The 18,506-nt window shown below is 32.8% G+C and overlaps 1 protein-coding gene and 1 long non-coding RNA gene across 2 annotated transcripts in view; one reads left to right on the top strand and one right to left on the bottom strand.

Annotated features, from left to right (window-relative positions):
- LOC111418780 (pyruvate dehydrogenase kinase) overlaps positions 1 to 18,506 on the top strand; it is a 34,626-nt gene that overhangs the window by 4,085 nt on the left and 12,035 nt on the right. The window contains exon 2 of the mRNA XM_023051451.2: positions 17,987 to 18,379. Within this exon, the coding sequence (XP_022907219.1) occupies positions 17,987 to 18,379 (393 nt within the window). The remainder of the gene's footprint in view (positions 1 to 17,986; positions 18,380 to 18,506) is intronic.
- Positions 2,742 to 6,757, bottom strand: LOC139430835 (uncharacterized). Its single transcript, XR_011641207.1, has 2 exons — positions 3,269 to 6,757; positions 2,742 to 3,208 (listed from the first exon to the last, which is right to left on the bottom strand). It is a non-coding gene; the product is annotated as an uncharacterized lncRNA (long non-coding RNA).

The raw sequence follows: 18,506 nt of genomic DNA, 5'->3' as shown, positions 1-18,506 counted from the left end.
GAAGAAGAGACATCACTGGCTGATTGTATTTGTTGTTTGGAAAAATGGGGTTTCGGCCTTACTAGAAAAGAAATAATAAAAATCGTTGCCGATTACGTCAGGGTAAACAATATTAAAACTCAATTTAAAAATGGAATCCCTGGCGAAGATTGGTTTTTAAACTTTAAGCGTAGGCATAATCTTTCCCTAAAAACTGCCCAAAGTGTCGAATTCGCCAGAAAGAAAAATGTCGATCCGTTTTTAATATATGACTATTTTGATTTGCTTGAAAAGACAGTAAAGGAACTCGGATTGGAGGATAAGCCATCTCAAATTTGGAATTTAGATGAAAGTAGTTTCTGTTCCGATCTTTCCAAAACAAAAATTGTTGGTCAAAAAGGATATCCATCAACTCGTACAACAAGTGGCCCTGTAAAACAGAATACTACTGTTTTAATGTGCTGTAGTGCAATTGGTGACAAGGCACCGCCTCTTATAATTTTTAAGGGCAAAAATGTATGGGATCAATGGGTAGCACCACCTGACACTGAATTCCCTAATACCACATATGCGGCAACCTCTAACGGGTGGATGGAGAGTGCAGTTTTCAAGAACTATTTTCAAAAAAGTTTCATTAAACATTTATCCGACGATCGACCAGTTTTAGTAATTTACGACGGCCATGCTACTCATTTAAGTGTGGACGTCTTTAAAACTGCTATAGAAAATCAAATAACAATTTTAAAGCTTCCACCGCACACCAGTCATTTGCTCCAACCTCTGGACTTAAGCGTGTTTAAGTCTCTTAAAACTCGTTGGGATGCTAAATTGGTCGAATGGCAGCGAAAAAATGTAGGAGTGAAGATTCCAAAGTGTATATTCTCAAAGTTAATTGGCGAGATATGGACCGACACAAAGCCAGAAATAATAATAAATGGTTTTGTTAAAGCTGGAATTTCTCCAATTAACCGAAATGTCGTACCTGTAGAATTATTCGATCCAAATGCTTTTCAAAGATGGAAATCTCGTCAAGCTCAAAAAATTGCTGACGTAAGTTTACCCTCAACATCTAGTGTGTCCGATATTGATCATCAAGCGATACCTTCAACATCCAATGCGCAACATACTGATCAGATGTCAATGTCAACGTCCAGAATGCATAATGAATATCAAAGTCAGCCAAAACCCTCTACAGATGAAAACTCTGAAATTTAAAACCAATCTCAAGAAAGTACAATAATCGCGCCAGTTATTGCTCAGCAGCAAGATCGCAATAACTCGCATAAAATCGGAGTTGGTTTTCAAGAGCTCTTACTAACATTCATAAAACGAGACCATGTTCTTACAAAGCAACCAAGAAGGCGAATTTGTTTAGGAGCACAGGTTATAACACAGAAAGATGTTACAAATTTTCAAAATAAAACACAAGAAAAGAAAGTTTCCAAGCAGAAAAAAAGTTTAAAAAAAAAGGCAAAAATTGTTCTACAGAAGAAATCACGTAAAATTAGTTCAGACGAAAGTGAATTAGATTCTTGGATAAGTGATTCTACTAGTGACAGAATAACCGAGTTCGATGATTTATCAGATGCTGAAATGGAGGAAAAATCTGATCTACAAAACAGCCAAAGTAACAAAATAATCAATAATGATGAAAACCAAATCCTCACAATTCAACGTGGCGATTTTGTTCTATCGCATTTTTATGGGAAAAAGAAAACTTACAAATATATATGTCTTGTAACAGATGTTTCAGACGATGAAGCTGAAGTGACATGTTTACGCAAGCTAAAAAATGCCTCTGAATATCGGCTGGATGAAAACGACAAATGCTCAATCCTGCTGTCAGATGTCATAGAAAAGCTACCGCAACCAAAGCTCTTACCACATGGTGCTTTCCAAAAATATGTTTTTCCAGAGTCCGTAAAAGTTTTTGAATTATAAATATGTATGGATCTATTTAAACGACATCTTTTTATTTTTAGATCTTATTATTATAGTTATAAATGATTTACTAGGTTTGTTACTTACTTTTTTGTTACTCATTACATGTGAACTGAATTAGAATAATATTTTATTTGTTACTGCTGTATGTTTATTTGTTTCTTTTTAATGATTAGTTAGTGTTATTTTTCACAGCTCTTTCATCGGCAGTTAAAAGATAGTAGTTTTTATATCTTGTAAATGAATGATTTTTGGTTCAGTGTACGGTAAAGAATACTCTTTAAATTACATTGCTCTAGCCCCGTTTGTTAATCATAATATTGTGTTCGGAAAAAAAGGTTCTGTTTGCTCTTGCCCCATTTTGATGGGGCAAGTGCGTCTACGGCAATTTAAAATAAAAGAATAAAAATAATTTATTCAACAATAATTTATCGAACCAAATATTATATCATTATCTAGAGTATGCCCCAAGGTACTATGCTACCAAGAGAAAAATTCCGTTGACAGATATTATTGGTGTTACAACGCTTGGAAGTTACACTTATCATTTTTTGGGTCGCACTTACCCCACCTTACCTTACTACACATTTGTATGAAGGGAATTTGCGAGCGATATCACATTGTTTAACATGGTTTTTAAAATCATTAATAACCATTTCTTTCACAGTTTTACAAACAGCTACATCGCAAGGCATGTTTATGACTGGTCTTATCGAATGTATCTTATCAAAAACTCGTTCTTATTTGCCATATGTTTGTATCTCTTAGCAAAGTTGTTTTACTTTTTTCCAACCCAAGTTTACGGGCGAGACGATAGCAACAAACCGTCCAGCAACAAACTCTTTCCTTTATATTTCCACTTACTTCTAGGGCCCATATATTCGTTATCTAGAAAGATAGCGGAAAACTAAGCACACGGTTGGAAAGCTTGGTCATTTCTCTATCTTAAACCGATATGTTGATAATGAGAGCAAGAAAAAATAAGAAACGTCGTGCTTGGGTCAATAACTCTCTTATATGACGGGGAGAAAACTCTAGAACTATATTCATCTTATGGGAAATTTTCTGCTCTTTTCATCGGTATATAACACATCTCAATCATACGTTTGCACAATCGTTTATCAGCCCACCAACAAACTTTTCCCTTGTATTTCCGTCTACTTTTCGGGCCAATATTTTGGTTATCTAGAAAGATAGCATAAAACTAAGAATACGTTTGGAAAGCTTGGTCTTTTCTCAATTTTCGCAATTATGCTATGAACATCTGATGGTTTATCTTATAGAATGCCTTAATATAATCGAATAATATTAGAATATTACATAAGTTTTTATTACTAGCATTTATTACCATCGATTACATTCAACAGTGCAGAAGAAGTGTAATTATTAGTGTGTAATTTTAGAGTGCGACAAATCGTTGAGGTGAGATATGTGAACTCATGACGTCGATGGCTTATATTAGCTTTATCACGCAAAGTCATCATAAGCTTTACACTATTAGTCGGCCATAGAGCAAATGATTATAATGTTGCAAATATTCCACTCTGTAAAGTATATCTATATTATAAAATTTTGTAACGGCAATTTTAAATAATTACTTGCAAGAGAACTGTCATCAATTCTACTAAAGTTTCGAATCATACGCGCAATCAGCAGCAACCCCAAATTCGAAATTAAAATATTGCATTTAATCAAGTTGTGATTTGATATACCCACACCGGAAAATTGCCTGCTTGACACTGCCATATACATTATTAGTAATAATATAGTCGATTAATGTGGTTGTCGTATTAGTAACCCGAGTAGGTGAATTAATTACTTGCTTGAGTTCCATCTCGTCCAGAAGCGTGTTTAATCTATTTGTGAGCACATTACCCAAATCCAACAAATTTATATTACCAACGCAATACAAATAATCTGAAATCACCTGTATGTGACAGAATGTAGACTGTAGGCTATCCAGGAAAGTATTCACATCCAAACTTGGTGCCGACGATTGTTACGACGAGAGTATTGTTCCAAGCTGCCCACTTTTTTTGAGAATAAATCGTTTTCTCTCTTCAGATGGTTGCTCTCTTCAACTCCTTCATTTCGACAACTAGATGAGGCTCATCAACAGAGTTCCGGAACATGTCCTGTAATTCGTGTGAATTTTTCTCGGCAAACCGCATTTTCTCAATTTATAACTGATTAATAAGCGCTACGATTACCTTGGACGTTACATAAATTGCCTTAGGTTGGAATAGCATTGCCGTTTTGCCGTTCATATTAATGAGTAGCGCGGAAAGCGTTATTTCTGACTTTCTTACAAATTGTATTGTCTCCTCGTTAATCTCACAGATAACGCTTCTGTAAGTCATATGATGAATTTAAGTTATGCATTTGCATTTACCAGTGGTCCGCAAGATCATTTGTGATGCAAATGTTAACTGCTGTGGACCTGTGGGTTATTTTCTTTTGGTGCGTTCACTAGATTTAGGAATGATTCTAATAGCCGACCATCTCAACTGTTCAACCCTTTCGGTCCTGCCGGTCGCATTTGCCACTATAACATATACAGGCTGTTTATAACTGCATATATTCATGGGTATAATTCGTTTTCTCAGATTGAGGACGTATTGGATACTTGCGTACAATTCGTAGATGATGTTCGATTACCATGTAATTGATATGAATCCCTACGAAATAACTTACACATTATGGATATGAATAGGGAACGGAACGAAACTCTGGAAGGTACGTCCAGTCATCAATTCTATGCATTGATGACTTAATAATTACATTCAAAGAAACAACTTGTAGTGAAGCAGTCTGAAAGGAAAGGCAAATCCGTGGGAAGTAAAAGTAGTCATTCTTTGATGCTTCTGGCACTACTACTCTACCTGCCCGTTTGAAATGTGTTCAGCTACTAATGGATTGATAATTCATCTAACCAATAGAATATCAGAGCATGAAGGACACAATCTGTTTTGTGAAAACTGTTTTACATCACTATTATTACTGCAGCAACTATGAACCTGAAGATGAGGTACGAAAGTGGAACAAACAGAAAAGGAGAGCCTATGTAATGGTGAAACGTCCAGCAATTATATATATATACGATTGCATAATATTTCCATGGGAGGGGTAGATAAGAGGATTTTTCCATTACTTCAATCTAGCCGTTTGTGACGCTTGGTTCGAATATTAGTCAGATATGCAACGGGAGGGAGTAATAAAAAGTACAGGTGGATTTGTTGGAGTCAAGTCATATTTGTTGTTTTGGTTTGTCATTAACAAAGGGTTAAAAATAATGTTATCATTAGCAAAACTATAACACTTTGTAAGCTATAGGGCATTTTTCTTTCCAAATAAGTCTCTTCTCTTGTAGGCAGCCATCCATTTACTCTTAAAATCGGATTTAATATGGGACAGTTTATGCTTCAGGATATGACGTTCATATTAAGTGATTACAAAGACATAGAATTGAAGCACAATCTCATGTATTGTTTGGTAAACGTAATTTTGGTAATTTTTCTCGTGTTCTCTGCCATTATTATATGAATAGTATTTCTAATTTCTTATCTTTATCGGTTCATAGGCATTGAAGTGGAATCGATTGCATTAACACATCCACGTTTTTGTTGGATCTTTGTTCATGGGTATAATTTTCAATCATTATGTAATAATCCTAATTGAATTACAAAAATTTTTTGTATTTCCATGAAAACTCGCTGATTAATGTAACAGCAAAAATACAAACATTAAACATAAATTAATCTTCTTTTTTAATTTTATCGGTAAAGGAAATGGTTTCGACAGTTACAAAAAAATCATAAACAAAAAAAATTAGTTGTGGAATGAAATACTATTAACACCGTACTATTAAAGGTTAATAATTGAACACCTGTTTTATTCATAACGCGCGTATCTACGGTTAAAAATGTTATTTGGATATCGTCCAGACATGTCTCGACTTTGCACTCAGTTTAAATTAACCTTGTGGAAAAATTATCATATAATTCCACTCCATAAAATCTTACTAAAACACAAAAAAAGTTAGTTGATGTAAGAGATAACAAAAATTTGATTTTTTTAAAGTTAAACATTAAAGATGTGTTATTATGGCAATGAAATAATTCTAGAACATTTACTTTAGTACCAGTTTCTACTGCGATAAACATATTTACATTGATTATGGTTTTAAATGTTTGTGCACGTACTGCGTTTTGTAATAATTCCGGCTTTCTTAGTACTTATATACACAATAATAGAATGATTACTAAGCACGGTATAAAAAGCAAAATAGAAGTTGTAAGAACATACATAGAACATTCGAGTAGTTTATAAGCGCTTAAATTGTGAGCATCATGCGATGGACTTAAAAATCTGCCAAGAATTTTCTATGGAAACGTGTTAAAAATGCTTTGGCAACTTTATCCAATACAATAATTAGGCATTAAATCTAACTAATCTATACTTAAACATGACTTAATTTATAATGTTATAACAAATTGAATGTTGCAAATACTAATTTTTGTTTGGAAATCTTAAAAGTTCGTAGACCTCAATTTGTCCAAGACATTTTTTTATCCTTTAGACTAAAATCAAGACCACTAATATTCAGGTGTGTTCTTCAAATCCTTTTATGATTAATTTTAAATGAATGTCTTTTTTACCTTAAACTACACCAGATGCGTACACGAGACCTTTCATTTTCAACGAGTAGCGTCGTTCCAAATAATAACAAACATCGAATCGGTTCGGAGTCGACGGCTTTGTTTGAAAAATAAACTCGGTTGCGATAACTGCGCAGCAAAAATTACGAACGACAGCGTCGGGGGCCCTCTTACACAACATTTCCGTTCAAAGGTCGATGTCTAAACGCGCGTCCTGACGTCATGCGAGCTCCGAGCTCTCGAAACCAACGTCGACCGCTATTGGATCATTTTCGAGGCGTGTTCGCCTCTCAACAAACGAAACAACTCAACCGAGAAGCGAAAACTATCTCTCTCTCTAGAAAGTCTAGAAAATCCGGAACTTAGTATCAATTTAACCTTAGAAAATGATCATTTTTTGTATCAAGTTAGACAAGTTTTATTGAAATGTTAGAAAACGTCTTCAAAATATGTCTGTGAGGAAAAGTACCTAGAAAAATAACTTTTTAGGCGAGTAATGATAAAAGAATGTGAAGTGTAGACGGTTTGAGGGGGAATTGTTGTTGTTTTTCTACACAGACGTTCGTTTTCCTTGTAAGGTGAGGCGATTTACCTGGTAATTGGTCGTCAAGTGGAATGAATAGTAGGTATCATGCATTGACCTTGATCGGTCTGTTGCCTGTGGAGTCTGCTCGTTGTGTTGTTAGACGCTGTTCCTATCGAAGTTGATAGCCAATATGTTTACTGTTTTACATCATCCTCAAACATAAATCGGTTTTTATTTTTCATTTCTTCATCTTGTTAAAGTTTATTACACTTTTTATATAATTTAATATGTAATGTAATGTATTAAAAACATAATCTCATCTACAATATTAATCAAATTGATTAAGCAACAGATAATTAAAAAAAATATGTTTGCTTTTAACTCTTCAAGTTTTATTTAATTTTTGCTTGACGGGTTTCTACAAGATGAAGTTATCATCAGGGACCTGTTATACTAAGGGCATAAGAGAGTGATACAATCCTTTTAAAATAATTATAGAACCAGAAAACTCCTTATTTTCAACTGATTTAATCTTACTGAAGCCGATGTAGCAGGGAGAATATCCCCAACAAAACATCCTCGTAATAACGAAAATTAATATAAAAGTTGTGACATAAGCTAAAATGGGCAGAAGATCGGGAGTATCCAGCATGACTGACCTGACCCACACCGGATGTGATAGGTTTGTAACCAGATACAAAGCTACTAATCCTGACCGCCTGATTTCTGTTAGATAAATAGGACATAATGCAGTGAACAAGACTATCTGGAATATCAATGGTGAAAAGTTTCTGTACAAGAATAGTATGATCGATTTTGTCGAATGCTTTGGAGTGGAGTAGTCGGTGGACATTGCGTCAGTCTGAGTATCTTCATTTAAAGCAGAATGAATAAAGTTTACATAGGCCAACAAATTAGACTCCACCGATCGCCCACATAGGAAACCATGTTGTTTATTGATTATAGAGTGAGAAATAGAAAGACTAAGATATTCGTGGATAATTTTTCAACGACCTTGGGGATAGCTAAAAGGATAGAAATAAGTAATTGGATACCAACTGTTTATCACCGGATTTAAATATTGGAATAACAAAATTCCACATACTTGGGAAAACACCTTCATGTAAGAGCTTAAGTAAAAAATGCGAAATAGTGGCGTAGACAGCTTAGTAGCAAAGTCTTTTAAGAATAAAGTTGGAATACCATCCGGACCAAGGCAAGATGCAACACAACACCATGAATTGCAAAACTCCATAGCCATGGGCAACTACCTCGGCAACTACTGAGCTGTTGATTGTGCCATTTACAAAAACAGATGAGAAGTAATCCGAGAAAGCACAAGAGTTTATAATGCTAGGAAAAATTTGTAATTCTACTCATATACAAAACATATCAATTTATTCGTTTTAACGTAATAATACATTAAAATAATAAGAGTGAAAATTACGGTCATCTTTATCTAGAAGCTTGATAATCGATAAGGGGATTTCCCTAAATGTTTACTTTTATTAGTAATTTTTTATTATTAACGAGGCCAAACGGTTATTGAACTGAGAGAATTAGTGCTTAAACATTTCCAGGAAGGAAAATCTGTGCGAGAGATTGCAAAAGATGTGGATAGAAGTTATGTTATAATAAGACGCTTCAATATCAACATTTAGGTGATAAATGAGCCAAAGATTAAATAATTTTTAATGAATCAGATCAGCTATATTTTGTACAAAAAATAAAGATAGGTCCTATAATTAGTGCATCAAAGCTAAAAAAGGCAGTGCGTTAACCATTAGAAATATGCTTCATAAAGCAGATTTAAATGGTGGGAAGACTAGACGGAATCATCAAAGGGTCATATTGAAAATGTTGAAAGTTCTCGAGAATAAACAATTTTTGTTTGGAATAACATTCTATTTAGAGATGATAGCAAATACTAGGTGCGGTAAAAGTAATGAGATAATGTGAATTGGCGGCCATTTTGTTACAAATGAAAAAAAAATAGGGCTCTGTTTTCACAGAAAGTTTATTTGAAGGCAAGGATTTGAAGGCGTAAAATTGATTAAGTGGAAATGAGCTTCGCTGCTCATTATGATCGCCTCCTTGCACCACATTTAATTAGTAGTAATTGGTGAACGCCTTTTTGTGGAAACATCTTTAAGTATTACCTGGTATGATATATTTGGATTAGATGAATATGTATGTAGAAAGCTGCATCGTAAGGAACTGTCAGGCACTTGATCTTTGCACTTCATCGAGTGAATAATGGATTAGAATGTGTATGTAGATATTTTAAGAACCAATTTACCTTTAAGCATGGATAAACTGTCTCTCAACAACGACTGAGGATTCTATAATGATAACAAAAATCATAATATAATCTCCTCGTGTAATGGAGCACCTTTCCAAAGCAGAACATAAATCCCATTGAAAATTTATGGAGTTATTTGAATACAAAAGTACGAGAATATGCCATTACCGTCTTTCTAGAAGAATGCCTAATCAGTTTAATAAATTGGTTTATAATTGGATCTTAACTAGATGAAGTTCTTGTTGATTGAGATTAAGTGTCGTAACCTGGGAGTTCTACTGCCTCGACTAGGACCTAACCACGCATTATCTACTTGATCTAATTATCTCGTTCTATTATGATGAAATTCTAGCATATAGTCACTGTTACTTTCTCAGCAATTTTCTAATCATTATCTCATTTATTATACTTTATATGTTTAGTAGTATTACATATATTGATCATGAGATCCTCAAATGTAACGCGTAGATGATTAACTGCTATTTTTTATAGTCAGCGCATTTCAATCACTTAAAAGTTGGCTACTTAACAATAAAATTACATATTTATATATTAAACGTGCTCCACTCACGAAGAGGCTAAAGTTATGCTTTAAACGCAGTTTGCCGTATGTTCATGTAATTTAATGTGGACGAAACTTCTCTACCTAGTTATTTTGGAGAACTTCTTTTTCAATATACGGCGTTAAGTTATTATAAAATTCGGTTACAGTAAGAGTTAAAGTGGTTTATTATATACTATTATTAATTCTTTATATTTATATTTGAAAAAAATGATAATTCATGTATTATTTTTTTTTTTTTGTTATTCATGTTATTAAAACAACATTAAAAGTAACGTATGCTTGGTTAATAAACGAGATAGGATAACAGTCCAAAATAATCAACAATTCAAATAAATTATTGCTCAACGGTTGAACAAAAATATCTCCCGTTGATAATGTGTTATCGGTTTTAGTAAATATTTTGTTTTAAATCAACGGGATGTTGTCCTTGAGTTAAAAACGGTTTTTTACGTTTCAGCATAAACCGTGTAAACAAATTATTGTTCATGGAATTTTTTCTAATTTATATTTTGTTTTTAATACATTATTTACCTGTTTTATTATTTTTTTATGTTAAGAACTTTCCATATTGGTAGGTAATAAGAAACAATTAATTTTTTCCATTAAAATTTCGTAAAGTTTCGTAAACATTCTTGGCTGTTAAGATAGGGTAAATTTAGGTACTAAAAGTTTTATAATAAAATAGGGTTTCATGTCCTGAATTTTACCTCGTGATTCGACCTATCGACCCGCTGACCTAAAATAGGTAGAGTGCCCTTGTAGTTCAAGCAGATGGTAACAAATAAAGGGCGAGCCCTTTTTAATATTACTTAAGTGTATGTATCTAGTCCAATAACACATTTTTGTTCAACTAAATTACTTAAAGTTATTTCAGTATATAAGTTCTTTTATAAGAATATAGCTTTTGTTATATTACTAAAATTTATCAACTTGTTCCAATTATTGCAAGTAGTTTATATCTATATAGAGAGAATATCGAAAAGTGACAAAAATGAGGACAAATTAAAGATAATTTTATTTATTTCGTTTTATCGATTTTCGTTCGCTCTAATATTGACCAGTTTTTTTAAAGGTTTCATCGACTCTTAAGTTGATGTTGAAACTTTTTAAATTGCACGATCACATTTTGAGTTATTTTGCTATTGTGGATTGTTGTTTTTTTAGCAATCCCTTCAAAATTCATTTTTGCTTCGTTGTTATTGATGTTGTCGAAATGCTTTATTCTTCTGCCAGAAGCTTCCAACGGTTTCTTAATGGAATTAATATTCTTTACAACAACTGCTTTGAGGAGAGTTGCTTTAAAAGATGTTGAAGTATCTGATTTTAGTAAAACATGAAGATTCCGACGATAATTTCGGTACATTTACAGATCCTAATTGTTTTATATCATTCTTGTGATGATAGTTTTAATTTTCCTCTCAATCTCTATCTCCTCCATATTTTTCATCTTTTCCGATATTTTTTTTGAAGAATCTTTATCGGAATGGTCTTTACTTTTAACATGCTTTTAAGTTTCTGTAAGTGCAATAATCTTTAAGTTACGTCTGCTACATTGTGATGGCAAGGATAGCCCTTTAATACTTTTAAATCTTTTTACACATCATCATAATGATGTTGTTAAGATTATCGGGGAGATCTATGACAAGATGTCAAATCACTAAATATTATAGTTTTAAAGTTCTCACATGACGAACATAATAGGTTTTGATTCCTCGTGTGATCAAAAGAGAGTTTAGGTTGAGCAGGTCTTCTAGAAATTGCACTCGTCCCAGGTTACTGAAAGTTAGCACAAAGATGCTGCTTATTATTGCTTACAGCTGTTTAATCAGCAAGCATTTACAGTTGATAATGCTTTAATCTCCTTTTCGATATTTTTCTATATCTTTGGCCTCTTTAACACTTAATTTTTTCTTCTTCTTTAGACAGCACCTTTGTTGGTGTTTGGTGTTTTTCATTTTCTGTCAGAAATTTGCAGTTGAAACCACGCTCTTACAAGTGCTGCTCCAACATTGTTCTGTTTTCTTTTCGATTGACAAGGAGACTCGGGTTAGTCGGTATTCCTTTCTTTGAAAGTCGGCTCTCCTTACAGATACATTTATTAATTTGTGGTTTCAACAGACATTTATGCAACTATTCCTTGTTCCGTATGAATCTTTCTTTGTATTCCAAGTTTATTTGGCTTCACAATATTTTTTCTTTTGGCAACAAATTCTGATTAAACTTTGCAATGTTGACAAACGAGTGGTTTTGGATTACAAGGATATTTTTTTGGCAAAAAAATGTCAATTTTGCTGTACAAGGTGATACCTCCTCTGATTCACAACATAGAGATTTTTTAGCTCCATATGATTATTTCTGTGACTAACGGGATTCCTTTTTTGTACTGCAAGAATATTTTGTAGTTCCACAAGCCCTCTTTTTGTAGCATAAAGTTCCTTCTTTGTCATGTTTGGCGTTTTCTTTTTTGGACAAGGCAGTATAGAATCTGTTTTTTTCCAAGCAAAGTGTTGATTTTGCTTTGCATGTTTAGACTTGTAAGCTCCACATTATTACTTAAATTTATAAATACATTTTTATTTTCATGATTTTTAATATTACGAAAATACTTACAACATGCTCATATACTTTAACTTAACCCCTTAGTCCACTATTTTCAAAACAGTTTACATGTTTTCTGTATAATAAATCAGTTCTAATAGGTATATACAAGAAAAATTAAATCTGTTAATTTGCCCCTTCAAAACGATTTATAACCTGTATTTACTTTTCTAGCAAACCTGCCAAGAATAAATACAAATACAGCTGACTGCCAATAATATTCCAAGAATACTTTGGTCAGGTTCAAAGAGGCACTTTATTTTATGTTATTATCGCCTTTTTTTTATACAAACCCAAAGTCCAATACTTAAAAATGGGGTCTATATTTGTTAGTAGGTTTGTTTTTTATTTTTACATATTTTTGTAACAACTTTATATTCTCATAACGAATATTTCTCAACAATGTTTACATTTCCAGTTTGTGCCAGATGCACAATTATCTAATACAGTTTATCACATGATTCTGTGATCTATTTTTAGAGGGAATATCCGCATTACAACGGCATTGTTCTCTCTTTCTGAGTAATTTTTTGACTCATTTATGCTAAATCATTTAGAACATTTCTATGAATGTTTTGAAATCATATCTTAAAATGAATTGAAACAATTATTTATCCTCGTTTTTAAATATATAAGAAAACAAATGATAAAATTTTTAATTGCGCTCATAAATTATTATATTAATTCGAAAACAATAAACTTCAATAAATGATAAAGTAGTGGATCTAGGATTACTATTCTCTATACTAAAACATTTCTAAATTCACAAATAATATTTAATCTGCAAACATAGTCAACATTAATGAGAACACAGGAAGAAATGACGTGAGTTTATATTTAACAAGTACACACATAACATACATCATTACTACGTTGAAATGTTTGCTCCGGACGTGAAAAGATAACTCGAGAGGAAATGTATGTGTTAATTAACGTTCTAGTACACTCGACTTGTTGTAATTTAACCCTGGTGTATTTTATAACAACGGCGTGTAATCATATTCTCATATAAATTTTTCAGAACTATTTTAGTTACAGATTTTTTATTGCCTAACAGACTGGTCATTAATTTAACTACTTTATAATGAGCAAAAGCTTTTTAAATTAAAACTCGGCTATAACTTTTTCTATTTCAATTCTAAAAAGAATTAGTTTCCTAAGATTTAAAAATACATTATAGTGTTCGTACAATTACATTCGACGACATTGGCATTGCACGCAATGATGTTTAATTTTTCAATTCCCCTCTAGGATCACATAATCATCTAACTGCTACTGCACACAAACCGACACTATAAATAATTTACCGTCTGGAGATGAAAGCAAAGCTCGCGATGACGTCAATTTAAATTGTTTTAAAATAATTCGACTAAAGTCCAAGCTAACATCCAGTCACGCAGTCGCCAGTAAACAAAAAAACTTCAAACCGGACTTTAAGATAAAAATTTTTTTACGGCCAAATTTAAAATACACCTCGAGTCCAAAGGTAAGTTGAAGACGTTTTTAATGTGATACTTTGTGATGGCATTCGGGAGTTTTTGGCAAAGGATCCAGTTGGACTTTGAGATGGGGGCAGTGTGTGATAAACAAGTCCGGGACTCCAATTTGAATGTTAATTATGGATGCGGGATTAATTGTTTCGTTAAGCTATTATAAAGAAATTAATTAGTACCTTGATAATAAATGGAGTGTTGGACGTCAAGATAATGAAGTTTTGCAAAATCATCATCTGTCAGATAATAACGTTTACGGTTATGAGTTATGATATCGGTTATCGCGTGGGATGTTTCTATATTATGGTACTATGAAAGATTTATTTAGTGAGTTTGGTAATCAGGGTTTAGTTTTTGGGAATTCTGCGTGAAATTTAAATTTATAATGAATAAAAAAAAATATTATCAACTTTGGAGGATTTTTGTGCTACGTCCGCAAATGATCTCGGCGATTTGAGGGTAAACATCTTATTATAAAAGACTTTGCATCTTTACCAAGATATATAAGGAATGATTTCACCTCAAATGGCCGAGGTTGTTTGCGGGCAAGGCGCTGGATTTGATGTATTAACACAAAATCACTAAATTTAGAGGATTCTAGCGTAAAGATCTTCTTGCAAGAGACTTTATACCTCTATCAAGATATATAAGAAACTATTTTACCGTTATCATAAGTTGGCAGTAAGTAGATCACATTAATTATCACATTATTCAATAAAAAGCTTTAACTTATTATAAAAAATCTGTATCAAACATTTTTTACTTTCTAATTCTACATGATGGATTAAATTGTGATTCAGGGATATAGACTTAGGGAATCAGAAATTCGGATTATGGTCCATATACTTACTATCCTGAGCTATATTGTGACACACACTGTTCAATTTCAATAGCGCACAATGGTCTGTCTTAATCAAGCTTTTATGTAACTCTGTAAGATGACAACAACTGCAATTCGCGTCAAAACTTATTTAGTTATTATGTTTTCTTAATGTTTTCGTAAAGATGACTGTGGTGGCTCATTTCATCTTATTTGCCGTCAAATATATAGGTAGTTTACTAGTATCTATATCATTCATTGAATGTGGCTTTAGAGCTCTATCACCATCAAAATGCTAGGAGTTTTGCCAGCATCCCACCGACAGTTTTCTGCGATACTATATTCTCAGCTTTCATTTCTAGAAGAGATCACTTTCATCTGCAGTCCACTCTCGGTCAGGAATATATCCTTGATCTTCAATAATCTTAGTTGAGGAGCAGGCGGGTTTCAGATCAGGACGTCAAAATCTCATTTTCTCCCTACACTGTATAACTGATAAGTGGATCAGCAGCGGGAAATCTACTTCCCTGGTTTTCTTGTATATGCACTCTGCCTTTATTAAGGTGCCATGGGAGGAGCTTTGGTCTTAGATAAGAAAGGGATTCGCTCACAACTGATACAGACCATCAGGTCTATGTTCCAGTGAGTGGATTGAGTGGCGACCACTAAGTGAAGAGAGCTTTAAGGAGAAGACCTCTAGCAAGTTCGTCATGGAAAATGGGGTTAGACAGAGGACAAGTTTTATGGATGAGGTGGTGAAGACATCTCTGATATATGCAGATGATGTAATTCTCATCGCAGACTCCGAGAGGAAATTGCGACAGACTGTACTGGAGTGGTCAGAAACTCTAAAGGAGAGGGGCATGATGTTGGACAAGGTAAAGTCAAGTTGTGGTAGTAAGGAGGACAGACGAACAGTTGGATAACATCCACATCGAATGTGATGGCTACTTTCTGACTCAGGTCAGCAACTCAGCTTACTTAAGAAGTTAGGAGCAGAGTGAACAAGGCCACCAAGGCTTACTATGCCCTGAGTTGGTGTGTGTATGACAAGAATGAAGTAAGCCGGAAGGTCAAGACAAGACTAGGGCAGTGAAACCTGAACCGCAAATACAAAGGACATCAGAAGGGTTAATGCGGTTCAAACGAAATGCATCCGGGGAGGGTTGCAGGAAAGACACGACGGCACGTGTGGTCCTCGTTGTGGTTATTGTTATAGTTTTTGCTATGCCATGAAACAACAAGAAATTCTTACTAATTTTCTTATTATTGTTATTAATAAAATAGATACTAAATTACAGCAACCTTTCTTTAAATTCGTTCTATTGTAATCTCACAAGAGTAATCGTACAGTTCTAAATTCCAAATGTTATAATATACTATGAACTCTATGTAGTTCTAGTACTTCGTTGGTTCTCCATTGCTGTTTATAGTACAACTGAAAACTATTGGAGATTTAACTAAGATTATATAACTATTCTATAACTAAAATTTTTCACTGCAAAAAATGAATACGTACGAATAGGTAAATTCGTGTTAAAACAGAATTATGTGTATAAATAGAGCGCTAAAAGCGTATGTAGATTAAATATCTTGATTTAAGGTTTCGTTAGCTTTCCACTATTGGCATAAAATATAACGTTAATGAATTCAACCGTCGGCGATATGACGTGGATACAAAAAAAACGAATATAAAAACAACCTAAAATGTTTGCAGAAAAGGAAACAAAGAACTATAAAATTCACTCTACTTTCAATAAGACGGGCATCTATCTTTAAATTTAATACTAACAGAATGTATGGTCAATAAATTTTATTTTGTCCAACACAAAGTGCTATAGACTTTTTCTATTTCACCTCTAAAACTAGCAATATTAAAGAAATAGGGATGATCACGTATATGACCATTTACAGATAAATACATCTAATATGTCACCTTAATTCCTAATTGTAACACATAACCCTCAAAGCCTTATTCTATTTAGTAAATGGTATGTGAGCGAGATGATTGAGAGCTGCAATTTTGCTCTTAATATATTACGGGTATGTGTGTCAAAAAGGTTTGTGTAATACAACATTCATACACTATTTTTTAATGGTTTTAATTAGGATCGTTTAACTAGGAGCCAAATGTATTCACTTCAATAAAAATTTAGCAAGTTGACTTAACTGTCAGTAACAAACTGCTTTATTCCTCAACGGCTGCATCTGGTTTATCGATTTGGTTATCCTAGCTAAGTTAGGGTCACTAATCTTGTCTCGTTAATTGGAGCATGACAATTCAAAACACTCAGAATACTTTGTCTAAGATAAGTTGTTTACTTAGAATTACTTTAGAATTGTATTTATTTTTTCATATTTTTGTAACCACTAATATTCTCATAAACAACAACTTATTTTTCAATAACTCTATATTGTCAATAATTCAGTTGAGTAACACTAATAAACTTTAACTCATTATTCTGCAGTCTATTTTAATCTTCTTTTTGACTCATTTATGCTAAATCATTTAGAAACAATAAAAAAAAACTTTTTCACTACTTTTCTAATTATTCAAAATAATTTATATATCAAATGTTCGCTTTTAAAATTAAACATTTAAGTCCTGTAACTACTTAAATACTCGATCAATAATACTAATTAAAATTGATAATGATCCATTCTCGATCACCTTAAATCATTATCAGCAGAAAACAACCAACTTTTTCAAAACAGAGATTGTAAATAAATAACATAATTCTCGATTATAAATTACGTAAAAAAGCCAAAATAAGTTTAACCTCGATGTCTGGCATTGATTAGATATTTACCTGTTTTGTTTGTATACGCAGCATTTAAGTTATCTCTAAGTACAAAGTTCAATATAACGGATTTACAAAAAATAAGTTCAAATGAGACAATGTGTAATTAAATATTTGCGTAACGTCTCTGTAAATAAAATAGTTTCGATTATTCTAGATCTATATATCTTTTATTTAAAAAAATTAAAAAAATTGAAGTGGATTATTATTGTTATAACTAGTTAAACTTGTATAACTACTAACTACTAACTTTTAATTAATTATTTTTTGTTTTATTATAATTATTTTTTCTTATTTGTTTAGGTTTAAATGCTTCGGAACAAAAATCATTTATATTCCTGCGGAAAGAATTACCAGTTAGATTGGCGAACATAATGAAAGAAATTTCACTTTTACCCGAACACTTGATAAGAATGCCGTCTGTTGTGGCGGTGAACGATTGGTATATAAGAAGTTTTCAAGAGATTATCGAGTTTGAACAGGCAGAAATAAACAGTTCAACTTTGGACCGCTTCTGTGATAGTTTGGTGAAGATCCGAAATCGACATGCTGATGTTGTTGAAACGATGGCTCAGGGAGTGTTGGAATTAAAAGATTCCCACGATGTTGATCAACACACCGAGCACAGCATCCAATACTTTTTAGATAGATTTTACATGTCCCGAATATCCATTAGGATGTTGATAAATCAACACAGTAAGTATTAATTTTAAGATTTTATCATCAACATAAAGAACAAACCTTGAAAAAAATAATAATGTCGGTCGTGACGTTCTTTTTAAACAGACAGAAATAGTTTAACATAAATTATACTTTTAAATTA

The sequence above is a fragment of the Onthophagus taurus genome, chromosome 7 (assembly GCF_036711975.1).
Source record: "Onthophagus taurus isolate NC chromosome 7, IU_Otau_3.0, whole genome shotgun sequence".
Classification (NCBI taxonomy): domain Eukaryota; kingdom Metazoa; phylum Arthropoda; class Insecta; order Coleoptera; family Scarabaeidae; genus Onthophagus; species Onthophagus taurus.
The sequence above is the reverse complement of the archived record's forward strand: the minus strand, read 5'-3'. Positions and strand labels throughout refer to the sequence as shown.